Raw genomic sequence first — 14,419 nt, forward strand, 5'->3', positions numbered from 1 at the left:
CGCTCAGCAACTGAGTGGATGGAGTGTTACAGGCATTTTTTCATATATTATCTAATTTAATCACAAAATTCTGAGGCACATTTTTATAACATTTTAGCGAAGAGGAAACTGAGATACAGTGAAGTCACGTCATTTTTCGGGGTCACACAGGTAAGAGAATTGACATAGATGAGAATAGAATGAGTTTGGAAGAATTAAACCTGACCTGCTCACAGTCATGTCTGGGAAATGGGCTTGGGAAATGGGGGAAATCTATTTTGTTTTACACTTTTCTGTATTATCTGAATTTGTCATAGGAGTAATTATTTGAGCTTAACACAAATAAGGGATTTATACTTCTAGCTATAACGGAGTAGCTTATAAGCAAATGCTTGCAATAAGAACTACAAAAAAGGCAAGCAATATAAAAAAAAACACATGTAGCTCCAGGCTTCCAAATCGGAGACAAGACTGGAGACCTCCGGACTAAGAGAGAAGGGAAGCTCGCTGAGGAGAGCCCAGCATTTTACTTGTAGTTTTTCCCTCCCTCTGGCACATGTGCCAATTCTGTCGGGCTAAAGGGCTGAGCAAAAAGTAGTTGTTAAAAGGCAGAATACCTTATTATATCTATCCATCAACAATCCTATGGGTAAATGGGGATATATTCATAAAATATACTATAGAGCTAGATATGTTCTATTTCTTGATCCGTGCTCTGATAGTGTGTGCAATTTTCTGTATGTTATACTGCAATAGAAGATTTTTTAAACAAAGATTAAAAATTAAAGAAAAATATTTGCCTTAGGGCAGAATGCTCACTAGGACCAACTATCAAGGGAACATTCTATAATCCCACACTGTGTTCCTTTAAATCCCATAAGGTGTTGGGAAGTGAAGATACCACAGTGGCATCTATCTATCTGTATATATAAAACCCTAATATGCAAATAGACCGAACAGTGGCACAACCGAACAACCAGTTGCTATGACGTGCGCTGACCACCAGGGGATGTCAGCAGCTACTGGCCCTGATTGCCCCTCAGGGCTTCTCCACCTCCCCCTGCTCCTGAGGGGTGATCAGGGCAGCCACCGCCGCTTGCACCTGCTGCTGGCGCTGGCCCCAACTGCTCTGCACTGTCAGCGCGTGGGAGCAGTGTCAGTGAGAGCAGAGCTGCTGGCAGACAGGAGACTGGTGGCTGCGGCGGGAGGGGCCGGGCGGGGGCGCGGAGGATGGGCCGAGACCTGGCCCTGTGCGCGTGCACTGGGCCACTAGTCTAATAATATTAACAAATACTCTGTGCTTGCTATGGAACAGGAACTAGTGTAGACTAGTCGAGGTACTGGGTGTATAGTGGTGAGCAAGAAAGACTGAGTCCTTGCCATCATGTAGCTCACCATAGTGGGGGAAACACTGGTAAGGAAATAAGCAAATGAAGTCTAAAGGTAGGTAAAGTGTGACATGAAAAGAAAAGGTAAAGCAGGGTAAGGGGATAGAGAGAGGTTGGTGGTATGGTGCTAGATAGGAGGATAAGGGAAGGCCTCTATGAGAAAGCCATTTTCTTCCCTACCAGAATATACACTCCACACGGACACACCACACACAGCAACTCTCCACCTTATTAAAAATTCACTGGGAATGAAAAGTTATATAGCTACAGTAAATTTTTAGAGCCCAGTGAAATAAACAGTGTATAAACAAAACAAACATTTCACTTTTTTGTACCTACTTGTTAGTCTGGTTGACAATTACGGAACTTCCATTAGGAATTAAGTCTACATCAGTTTTGTCCCAATTCACCTGTAACCACAAATAAACTCAGATAGCATCTCCAAAATAATCGTGAACAGTCTATCATCAACAAATACACTTTGAAGCATATCTTTTTTCCTCAAGAATAGGTGGAATTGTACATTTCCGTCACAAAACAAGCGAGGAATGAACAAATAAAAATGAACAGCTTTTCATGCAGAATGAAAAATAAATGTAAAAAACTCGAATTATCTATTTTAACTGATCATACTGAAAAAATAAATAGGGAAATTGCCATATTTCAGTATCCCCTTCTAAAGGACAGACTTGGTGTGGTGGATTTGGAAAATGAGCCATAAATTCCTCCTATCCTGGTTTTCCTGCCCCTTTGCAATATGACTCCACAACACCTCCCATCAAGAGGGGGGAGTCTGGCCCAACTGGCGTGGCTCAGTGGTTGAGCGCCGACCTATGAACCAGGAGGTTATGGTTCGATTCCCAGTCAGGGCACAAGCCTGGATTGCGGGCTTGATCGCCAGTGTGGGGTGTGCAGGAGGCAGCCAATCAATGATTCTCTCTCATCACTGATGTTTCTCTCCCTCCCTTCCTCCCTCTCTGAAATGAATAAAAATACATTTAAAAAAACACACCAATAATAATAATAATAACAATAATAATAACAACAACAACGACGGGGAGTCTCTTTCTTTAGCCCTTGAATCCGGAGGTAAGCTTGTGAAACAGTCTGGCCAATGGGATCTGAGAGAAGCAAAAGCATGAAAAGAAGCTTGTGTGCCGGGGCTTGCCATCTCTTTGGGCCCTGAGCCCATCCAGTGAAGAAGCCTCAGCTGGCCTCCTGGGTGGTAACAGACAGAACAGAGACAAGCTGTCCCAGCTGACACCGGCCAACGACCAGCCTGCCGAGGGCCAGGTAAGGTGCGAGGCCACGGCAGGCCGTCCAGCTCAGCCACACTGGCCCAGCCCAGAAACCACAGAATTATCTGTTGTTTTCTGTCACTGAGTTTAGGTGTTGTCTGTTACACAGTAAAATCCAACTGACACATCCAGCTCATAAAAAATGAAGGGAATAACCTTTTACATTAACTTAATCCAGAAGTTTGTTTTGTCATTCAAGGGTGCAAGTTCAGGCAAGTATGTGAAGGGTTAATCAGATTAAATCTGATCTGTAATCCGGTTTTCATTGTTACTCACATTAAAATAGATATTAAATACTTCTTCAAAGTCAGCACTTTCATCATCCAGAAGTGTTTGCAAACTCCTAAAGAACAAATAATTTCATTTAAAAAAATAATGATCACTAGATACATCTTGTAAATAAACAGAGTGCGTGACTATTCCTAAGGAGGGAAGTCAGGTACAGTTCACAGCACCACTCCTCTGTGACTTGAGACCTCAGGCTATCTTTAAATGTGAGGTTAGAAGTTTATCTACAATTCTGCAGGCTCCCCACCTGATTCCTACTCTCCTTCTACCACCCGCTAACTTCCTTTACCTCATCATCGTAGATTTCCATTTAGAAAAGGACTGGTAATGTATTTACTGACACTGAAACTCAGTCAAATTGATGTTGCCTTTATTTAAGCTTTGGGACTTTACTTACAGAGCAAATAATAGATCGCCTTTTAAATATCAGGCATCGCTCAGGAAATCTGTGGAGTGGATAGATAGGTCAAAGGACCTTCTCTGTACCTGCTGTCCCAGGATCATCAAGCTCCAGGCAGACCTGACATTTGACTACCTTAATTCTTTCCAGGCATTTGCGAGAACAGAGGGTATATCAGAATGGGAGCTGCCAGTTGTTTCATATTTCCATCCTCTGTACTTTATAAATACGTCTAATGTAATATGTCTCATATTACATATTATTTACTCCTTTACCTCTCTATTCATTCAACAAACATTTATTAAGTACTTAATATGGTAGGCAAAGGAGATGTAAAGTGGAGACCAATTCCTTTCCTGCCAATAAACCCTGAGACCAGTAGAATGATGCTGACGAGAGCCTTACCTACAGCACTGAGAGATGTGTGCAGCGGGGAACTATGTAAATAGGTATGACTTGGAAGAACTTGGTTAACTCTTTCTGAAGGGAAACATGTCATCTGGGAGATGGTGGCAACGAAGCTGATTCTTTTCCCTACTGGATTTTTTATTATGGTATTGTGATATAAAACAGACCACCTTTTATTCATGTATTTTTGTGAGGTCAGGGAACTCAGCTAACACAACTGGATTCATCACAAAATTTGGTTCACTATCTTCTCATTGTATGTTCATATATGGCTTATTTATGAGTATGTTTATGAATAACACCTATAAACCTGCCTCCCAAAACAAGAACTAAAACATTGCTAATCCTATATAATAAAAGCCTAATATGCTAAGTGTCTGACCGTTCTTCCAGTCACTATGATGCGCACTGACCACCAGGGGGGTTAGATGCTCTGACCCGTAGGTTAGCTTGCTGCTGGGGTCCTGCCAATCAGGACTGGTCGAGATGGGTCGGACATGCCCTGGAACCCTCCCGCAGTACCTCCCCGGCCCTGATTGTGCACCAGTGAGGTCCCTCGGGCTGGCCTGCACCCTCTTGCAATCCAGGACCCCTCGGGGGATGTCAAGCGAGCCGGTTTCGGCCTGATCCCTGCAGGCCAGACCCCACCAGTGCACAAATCTGTGCACCTGGCCTCTAGTATCTTATACCTACCTATAGGAGGTACCTTCCTTATCCCATTTTCTACCACCCCCAAAGCAAGTTACAAATATCTACCAGTTTGAAGAGTGTCTTCTGTCTTTCATTAAGGTATCTCTTGACGAACAGAGAACTTCTTTAATCTTGTTGCAGTTAAACTTACCAATCTTTCCTTCACTGTTGGTAATTCTTATGTCTTACTTAAAAAATCCCAAGGGTGGGAAAGGTATTTATCCATATTTCCATCATTTTAACATTTACTATTTAAGTCCTGCATCCATGTGGAGTTTATTTTTGCATATGACATAAGGTATCTGCTCTAATTGTTCCCCAGATGCATTAACTGAATGGTACTCCTATTCCCATTGACCTAATGTGCCAGTTGGTTCAAGTTCCATGTGTGCATGGTCAGTTTCTGAGCTCTCTCTTCTCTTCCACTGGAAAACCTGCACAACAACACACTGTCCTAATTAATGCGGCTTTCAAATTATTCTTGATATCTGAGAGGCCAAGTTCCCCACCCTACTTTACCTTATGAGTTATTCCTGGCTATTCTTGGCCCTTTGTTCATCCATCTAAATTTTAGAATCACCTTGTAAAGTTTTATATTGAGCCTGCTGGGAGTGAAATTAAGTTTTACTGAATGTAGAGATCAGTGCTTCTCAAAGCACTGCCCAGACCCACAACTTCTGGGAATCCTTGAGGACTTTACAGGGGTCCATGGGCTCTAAACTATCTATACTAATAAAAGGGTAATATGCAAAATGGTCAGGACGCCCTCAGTAACAACCGAACAGCAGGCTGCGTGGGGCGACCAGGTCGGCAGGGGGGTGAGGGGCGACCAGGCCAGCAGGGGGGGCAGTGAGGGGCGACCAGGCCTGTGGGAGGGGGCAGTGAGGGGCAACCAGGCCAGCAGAGTGGGGTAGTGAGGGGTGATCAGGCAGGGAGGCAGGTGAGCAGTTAGGAGCCAGCATTCCCAGATTGTGAGAGGGATGTCTGACTGCCGGTTCTAAACCTGCAGTCGGACATCCCCTGAGGGGTCCTGGATTGGAGAGGGTGCAGGCTGGGCTGAGGGATCCCCACTGCCGCCTCCCCGCCCCCCCCGTGCACAAATTTCATGCACTGGACCTCTAGTTTTCATAATAATACTAAGATGTTACTTTTCTCTTTCACATTCTGTCATGAGTATAGAACAGTTTCCCAGAGGCTCTATGATACCCAATATTTGTGTATTTTTTAATTTAACACTTTTAATTTCTAATATTGCAAACACTGGCAAATGTAACAAACATAAATAAAAGCTCGTTAAGTCCTCAATACTTTTTGAACATCTTAAGACCTAAAAGTTTGAGAAACACTGATACAGATTTAATCTTCTTTAGATTTACTAAGTTTTTGTGTATTATTATTAAGCTTATTAAGTCTTCTTAGGCATAAGCATTAATTAGGTAATTTTCATTTAAAAAATGTATCTCTCCTTCTTTCCAAATCTTCTGTTTTCAATATTTTCCTCTTCTTATTAGGATGATTTAACAATTGGACTCTGGAGCCATGGTTATGTCACTTTGGGACCTGGGTGTGTTTTAGTTTCCTTATCTGTAAAATGAATCCTATTAATAACTAGAGGCCTGTTGCACGATATTCGTGCAAGAATAGGCCTTCCTTCCCCTGGCTTCACTCCCAGCTGCCCAGGAGCTGGCACGTCCCCGCTCCCTGGCCGCCCGGGAGCCCGCAAGTCCTCGCTTCTGTCCGGAGCACCGCTCCAGTAGCTCCCTCCGACCCCCTTTCCCTCATAGCAGGAGTCACGCCCCCTCCCGGCCAGTCCCGCCTGCATATGCAAATTAACCTCCATCTTTGTTTGGTTAATTTGCATACTCGCTCTGATTGGCTGTGGGCGTAGCAGAGTGATGGTTAATTTGCATGTTTCTCTTTTATTAAGTAAGATAGGATCATACTACTGTTCTAATTAAAAAAAAAAATCTCTACAGTCCATTGCATAAATATACCAAAAATATACAATTCCCTTCTTGAAGAACAGTTAGGTAGTCCATGTATTATGAACTATATATAATACAGTGTACACTGGTATACAGACATCCTTGCATGGTTATGTATTTCTGGGTAAAATGTCTAGAGGCAGAACTGTTGGGTCAAGGTGTCAAACGCATTTTCGATTCAGATAAACAATGCCACATTGTTATCTGAAAAAGGAGTTACCAATCTGCACATCCACTAACAATACCTTAGATTGGAGTGAATCTTTTACCAAACCCTTGCTAACACCATACAGCATCAGTATTTCCATCCACTGTCATTTTGAAGCACATAATAGTCTCTCATTTTAATCTGCATTCCACGATCACTAGTGAAATTGATCATGTTTTTATTTATGTACTATTTCTATTCCTTCTTTTGTGAGTTGCCTTCTTGTACACTTTATCAATTTTTCTTATGTGTAAGAGCACTTTATATGGTAGGGATAGTCACCCTTCCTATTATATGTTGCCAATACTTTTTGCAAGATGGTGGTTGTCTTTTAACTTACATATAAGTTTTCATTTTAAAGGTGGTAATACGGAAACAATATTTAAAATAAACATCACTGTAACCTGTGCTCTGTCTATGACTGTTTCTATGCAAATAAAGTTCAAAGATTAATGCAAACACTGAGGACTAATATAAAAAAATAAACTTTTCTTAATTTTATAAAGTTAAATTATTAATCCAACAATTCTTACCAAAGTTAAAATTGGTTTCAAGTACTTAGAATGCTACTATTGGACATGAAAATATTACTGAGAGGGTGTGTTTAAATATTTGTCTAAATGTATGTTAGGTAGGACTCTGAAGAAGCATTATGTTTACTTACCTTCCTAACACAGGGCTGAGCTCTTTCAAGTCTTCCAATGATGGTGTTTGGTCCAAAAGTTTCTTAAACAGAGCCAGTGGGAAAGGGATGTTTGCAACATTGCAGTTGAACAGAGTAAGTCCACACAGAATCCCAAAGAAGAAATATCTCTTTTCCTCAAATTTAGGCTGAAAGGAGAAAAAAACATCTTAACGTATCATGAATTTTTGCCAGTACAATGTTATCTTTAGGTTAGACTAGAGGCCCGGTGCACAAAATTCGTGCACTGGAGGGGGGGGTCCCTCAGCCCAGCCTGCCCCGTCTCACAGTCAGGGGATATCCTTCTGACAGCTTAGGCCCAATCCCTGCCTAAGCCGCAGTCTGGCTTCCCTCTGTGGGAGGCGCCCGGGTGATCAGGGGAAGGCGCCACCCCCATCACCCCACTGCTGCTGCCACAGCCACCGCAGCTGCCAAGGTGTTTTCATCAACACGGACTCCAGTCCCTTCACCACAAAAAATGACAATTTTCTTTAGGCATTTTTAAGATGTGTCTTTCATAGGATATGACATTTCTTTCTTTTTTTTTATCCTCACCTCAGGATATTTTTCCATTGATTTTTAGAGAGCGTGGAAGAGAGAGAGAAAGACAGAGAGAAACATCAATGTGAAAGGGACATTTCGATTGGTTGCCTCCTGCATGAGCCCTGACCTGGCCCCCAGCCAGGGAGGAGCCTGTAACCTAGGTACATGCCCTTGATCAGAATCGAACCTGGACCCTGCGGTCCATAGGCCGAGGCTCTAGCCACTGAGTCAAACTGGCTAGGGCAGGATATGACATTTCTCAGCCCCTCCAACAGCGGACCTTCGTTTTTTCCTCCAAGAGTGAGGTGGAAAAACCCTAGATCACCTTCTTGGATTCTTATTATCCAAGTTACCAAGTAGGCCGCGAGTGGCGTACTGGGAGCTTAGCCAATGAGCGGTCAGAAAAGGTGTTTCCTCTGCAGCTCATGCGCAGAGGCGGGATTGTTGGTGCGCCGTAGCTGGAGCAGCCTCCTGCCTGTGTCTGCTCCGAGGCTGGCCGAGCAGGCGCGGCAGCTTGGCCAGTCCCAGGCCCCCCTGCCCCTCGCCTGTGTCCACTCCAGGGCTGGCCGAGCTGGCATGGTGCAGCAGCTCGGGCAGGCTCCCGTCTCCACTCCAGGCCTCACCTGCACGCGCAGCCTCCTCATGGCTGGTCGTGACTGTTACGGCATCTCAGCTAGTTTGCATAATACGGCTATATATATATATGTATATATATATATATATGCCACCCCTTTCACAAAATCAAATCACAAAACCAAAAATCTTGAGATAAGAATATTCAGGATTTATACTTAATCATTAAGTCAATTTAAATCCCTGTCACAGTTTTGGTCACTAAAAGCATTAACAGAATGGGAGTTGAGGGGATAGGAGAGATGTTGTTTAGGGAGGAAAAGACTGCACCAAGTAGTAAATAAGTCCTAGAGATCTAACGCACAGTAGTAAATATAGACAACAATATTGGATTAAAATAATCAAATGTGCTATGAGACTAGATCTTAATTATTCCAACCACTGAAAAGAACAGTAATTATGTGATATGACAGAGGTGCTAATTATTGCCTCAATGGCAATCACTTTATAGCATATAAATATCAAATCAACATGTGTACAATGTTTAATTTACACAATGTTATATACCACTTATTTCCATAAAAAAGAAATAAATGAAAGCATGAATAAGCATAGCAGCACATTAGGCTCAGTAATCCTTATAAAATAAAGTTTTCACAATTTACTTTCACAGCTTTTGTCTTCAAGTTCATCAGGAAAAATAGAACTGTGACAGACTGAATGCCTAAGAAAGAAGCATTTGATTTTATCCATACATTCCATAAATGGTCAAAAACATATATTGCTTAATTTCTTCTGTGTGGACATGAGAATCCAGGGAAAGTAGACTCTGTTTTAGAGAAAATAATCACTTACACATGTATGTACTCATTTATTTTTATCCTCACCAGAAGATATGTTTTTATTGATTTTAGGGAGAGAGAAATGGAGGGGGAGAGAGAGAGCAGGTGCACAAGAGAAACATCAATTGGTTGCCTCCCATATGTGCCTGACCAGGGATCGAACCTGCACCTAGGGATGTGCCCTGAACGGGGATTGTCACTGCCACCTTTTGGTGTACAGGATGATGCTCTAATCAACTCAGCCACCTGGCCAGGGCAATAATCACCTTTTTAAAATTAAAATTTATCTCTACAATTATATCATTAATTCTTCTCCTAGTATAAAAACTAATTAGGCAATATAATTTTTAATGGTATGTGTCTGTCAAGAAATACCATAAGCAAAGAAAAGGGGACTTACCTTAACAGGAAACCACATGTAGGTAGCCTCTTTAGGATACATGAACATCCCATATTCTGGCCGAGTCATCTCTTCAAACAGACAGTGGAAAAACTCTGTCCTGACGCCTCCAGGTTCATATCCAATTTCTTCACTAAATGAAACCTGAGGAAGCAGAGCAAATAACGCATCACTTCTAGGCTGTGTATTGCTATGCATGAAATTCTGTTTAGTAGTGAGAGCTAGCATTACTGTGGGCCCAAGTATTTGGCAGCCACTGTGGTAAGCATCATACTCACATTATCATATTTAATATCCTATTAATTCTATGAGGCTTCAAGAATTTAAATAACTTTCCCAAGGTTATAAAATACTCAATAGTGCAGCCTAGGTTTAATCCTATGTCTGTGACACCTCAGAGCCTCAAGTCTTTAATACTAAATTGACCTCAATTGGCATCATTGTAACAGTTATAAAGTAGGCTAAGTATAATAAAAATAAAACAGAAAGAAATCAGATATATTAGGATTAAAAAAAAAAAAAAAAACAAGAAAGCCAGAGCACACATGAAGTATTTATTGGTTTGGCTGTTCGCTCCTTTAAGGAGGGGCACCAATCCCTGCGCAAGAGGATTCTATCGTAACCCGTCCTTGCTCCTTCAGCCGTTCCATTCTTTCCCTTCTTTTTTAGGATCCTTCACTTCAGTTTACCAATGTGTTACGTTCTCCCTTATCCTTGAAGGAAACACACACCTCCAGGCCACTGTTTCCAAAAGAGACAATAGTGGCCCTTCCTACTCTAGGTTGCCAAATTTCGGAGAATACTGTCCCCGACTTCCAAACCCATTTCTCTTCTTAAATGCTTTTCTCCAACAGGACCAAGAACATGGAACCCTCAGTTCCCAGGACTTCCTCTGATGTCTCATCTCCTTGGTTTCCTAACCCATTTTATACCTCTGACCACCTCCTCTTTCTTCATTCTTTTCTCGCTTGCTTTCTCTTATGCAGCACTATTTAGGTTTGTAATTCTCTCTTCTTTTTCCTGCTGCTTTAATACCAAAATTCCTTTCTCTCTGCTCTTTCCCCAAATCCTAATTTTTCTCCTTAAAAGCTCCTTTTACTGGTTTATTTGGATGAATGCCTCTACCATTTTAGAGAGATACTAGAGGCCCGGTGCACGAAATTTGTGCACTGGGGGAGGGTGTCCCTCAGCCCAACCTGCACCGTCTCCACTCTGGGATCCCTCGGGGGATGTCTGACTGCCTCTTTAGGCCCGACAGGGATCGGGCCTAAAGAGGCAGTCAGACATCCCTTTCACAATCCGGGACTGCTGGCTCCCAACTGCTCGCCTGCCTGCCCGATTGCCCCTAACCACTTCTGCCTGCCAGCCTGATCACCCCTAACCTAGTGATGGGCAACCTTTTGAGCTTGGTGTGTCAAACTTCGCCAAAAAACTGAGCATAACTCGGGTAGTGTGTCACTTTGAGGAAAAAACTTACTCCAAGACTCTAGTCACAAAAGTTTCATCCTCAGGAGCAGCAAATATTTCATCCTCAGCATGCGGCCGCGTGTCATCAGAAATGGCTACGCGTGTCAGTGCTGACATGCGTGTCATAGGTTCGCCATCACTGCCCTAACCACTCCCCTGCCAGCCTGATCGATGCCTAACTGCTCCCCTGCCAGCCAGATCATCTCCAACTGTTCTCCCCTGACAGCCTGGTCACCCCCAAATGCCCTCCCCTGCATATTCCCTCTTTATTAGATAGGGTTTTTTCTTTAACATATTGGACAGCTCTAACTGGTTTGGCTCAGTGGATGGAGTGTCGGCCTGCAGACTCAAGGGTCCTGGGTTCGATTCCGGTCAAGGGCATGTACCTTGGTTGGGGGCACATACTGCAGGAGGCAGCTGATTGATGTTTCTCTCATAGATGTTTCTACCCTCTATAATTTTCCCTTCCTCTCTGTAAAAAATCAATAAAATGTATTTAAAAAAAACATATTGGACAGTGTACCTGCTGTGGTCTTGACAAAACAGTAAAAATGTAAACCCAAACTAAAAGTGTCATAAAATAAACTCCTTAAACAGGAATTTCATGAGACTTGGAAAGGTGATATCCTGTGGTTGTTTCTTCCTTTTTTTCTTCTTTCTTTTTCTTGATGTTTCATCTTTTGTCCTTTCTTACTTTTCTCCTTGTATTCCTTTTCTGTCCTCTCTTTCTCTAAACTTTTCCTTTGGTAGAATCATCAGTACTTGACTCGCTCCCTGGGGGCGAGGGTGCTTCCCAGCCAGACACCGAGGGCTGCCTCTGGGAGGGGATGGCGGCCTGGGGGCACCTCCCAGCCGGACACCCAGGGCTGCCTCTGGGAGGGGATGGCAGTGTGGGGTCGTGGGCGCCTCCCATCCAGACACCCTGGGCTGCCTCCAGGAGGGGATGGCAGTGTGGGGTCGAGGGGACCTCCCAGCCGGACACCCCGGGCTGCCTCCAGGAGGGGATGGCAGTGTGGGGTTGAGGGGACCTCCCAGCCGGACACACTGTGCTGCCTCTGGGAGGGGATGGCGGAGTGGGGTCGCGGGCGCCTCCCATACAGACACCCGGGACTGCCTCTTGGAGGGGTTGGCAGCTTGGGGTTGTGGGCACCTCCCAGCCGGACACCCCGGGCTGCCTCTGGGAGGGGATGGTAGCATGGGGTCCCCGGCACCTCCCAGCCGGACACCCAGGCTGCCCGGCTCTCAACGGCTGCCCTCCCTGGGACTGGGGGACTCCGGCGGGGCTGAGCATACTGGTCGCCGCCATCTTGTGGCTATGGGGGCCGCCATTTTTGTCGTGGAGGTACAGTTAATTTGCATATTACTCTATTATTAGATAGGACAAGTTTCAAACCTCAGTAAAATATTTAAAATCTTTATAAGGCCAGGTGTTAAATTGGCTCCTCGTTATGGGCAAGTTCCTTAATCTTACAAAGCCTCAGTTTTCCCACAGATTATCTGAAAGATTAAATAACACACGTTAAATGCCTCACAGAGTCTGGAAAATGGTAACTGCTCATTGAATGTTACCTATATTTTAAAATGGATGAGCGGCCCTAGCAGGTTTGGCTCAGTGGATAGAGCATCGGCCTGTGGCCTAAAGGGTCCCAGGTTCGATTCCGGTCAAGGGAACATGACCAGGTTGCAGGCTCGATCCCCAGTACAGGGCATGCAGGATGCAGCTAATCAATGTTTCTCTCTCAATAGTGGTGTTTCTATCTCTCTCTCCCCCTTTCCCTTCCTCTCTAAAATCAATTAAAAATACATTTTTTAAAAATATACACTGAGTGGCCAGATTATTATGATCTCAGAGATCATAATAATCTGGCCACTCAGTGTATATCCTATATAATAAAAGGCTAATATGCAAATTGTTCCCTCGACCAGGAGTTCGACCAGCAGGCAGGCCAGCCAACCGCTCATGTCCCCTCCCGCTGGCCGGACCCCACCCATGCACGAATTCATGCACCGGGCCTCTAATACACACACACATATTTTTGTCGTGGAGGTACGGTTAATTTGCATATTACTCTATTATTAGATAGGACAAGTTTCAAACCTCAGTAAAATATTTAAAACCAGCAGGCAGGCCAGCCAACTGCTCAACTGCTCATGTCCCCTCCCACTGGCCAGACCCCACCCATGCACCGGGCCTCTAATACACACACACACACACACACACACACACACACACACACACACACACAGAGTTGCCAGATTATTATGTGTTCAGAGATCATAATCTGGCCACTCAGTGTATGTGTGTGTATACACACACACACACACACACACACACACACACACACACACACTAGTAAGACAAGTTATATAGTTACTAAACCAAAGATCATTTATAGATGTTCAGAACATGGTAATATCTACAATTATACCTCAAAAACGATGCAGTCAATAAACAGAAAGTTCCCTCTTTCACAGAGGACTTTGGGTCCTGCATGAGAGCGGAAACCAACCCTCAATTCTCCTCTGTATTAACACCATCTCACCGAAACCCTTAAAACGTGGTGACTAGCCAGGCGAGGTCAGTCCTCAGGAGGGACTGGACCTCTCAGGGTTAGAACTGGACTTTCTGCCTGGCTAGGTTTGGGGAGGACAACCATCTCCCTACTGCCCCTTAACACGCGTGTCCTGATGAAGTGCCTACACCTATCACCTGAAACTCACAGGTCTCTGGGGAGTTAGGGGAACTCTGAGACAGACCACCTCAACGGCAAAGGGAGATAATTTCCCTTCTGTAAAGGCTAGTTGTTACATTATTTTATATTTTCCTTATCTCGGCACCAAATTATTGAGAGTTATACTTTACCATTAATTCCATCCTCAGGTCTTCATTCTCAAATTGACTTAACTGGCTCAAAACATCCTCAATCAAGTGACTCCTTCTGACTATGAGATTAAAGGTGGGCAGCAACCCTAAACTGGACCCTTCGTCTTCCAAAATTCCTGCCAACTGCAGAACAGCTCTGATTCTTCTCTCCTGGGAAAACAGAAATGTCTCACTTCATTTTACCATTTGCTCTGAGTAGAAATTTATAAAGTGGGATAAACTGGTTCAGTTTGTTATAAATGCATGCCACAAGCATTTATGAAAAGAGCCTTACATGCACCACTGGAGATAAGCTATACACTCAGTGTTCACCCTCAGTGAGCCCAAGAAACATGGAGCCTAAGAAATGGAAGCCATCCTGGGTGAGCAGGCAAGTGACCAACC

The 14,419-nt window shown here is 43.8% G+C and overlaps 1 protein-coding gene across 1 annotated transcript in view; it reads right to left on the reverse strand.

Moving 5' to 3' along the window:
- The window catches only part of HERC5 (HECT and RLD domain containing E3 ubiquitin protein ligase 5), a 47,280-nt gene that overhangs the window by 2,420 nt on the left and 30,441 nt on the right, over window positions 1–14,419 (reverse strand). Inside the window, exons 16-20 of the mRNA XM_054727507.1 lie at window positions 14,015–14,185; window positions 9,685–9,828; window positions 7,309–7,475; window positions 2,942–3,008; window positions 1,707–1,777 (exon numbers count right to left, since the gene is read on the reverse strand). Of these exons, the coding sequence (XP_054583482.1) occupies window positions 1,707–1,777; window positions 2,942–3,008; window positions 7,309–7,475; window positions 9,685–9,828; window positions 14,015–14,185 (620 nt within the window). The remainder of the gene's footprint in view (window positions 1–1,706; window positions 1,778–2,941; window positions 3,009–7,308; window positions 7,476–9,684; window positions 9,829–14,014; window positions 14,186–14,419) is intronic.

Source organism: Eptesicus fuscus, chromosome 2 (assembly GCF_027574615.1).
Source record: "Eptesicus fuscus isolate TK198812 chromosome 2, DD_ASM_mEF_20220401, whole genome shotgun sequence".
In the NCBI taxonomy this organism is placed as follows: Eukaryota; Metazoa; Chordata; class Mammalia; order Chiroptera; family Vespertilionidae; genus Eptesicus; species Eptesicus fuscus.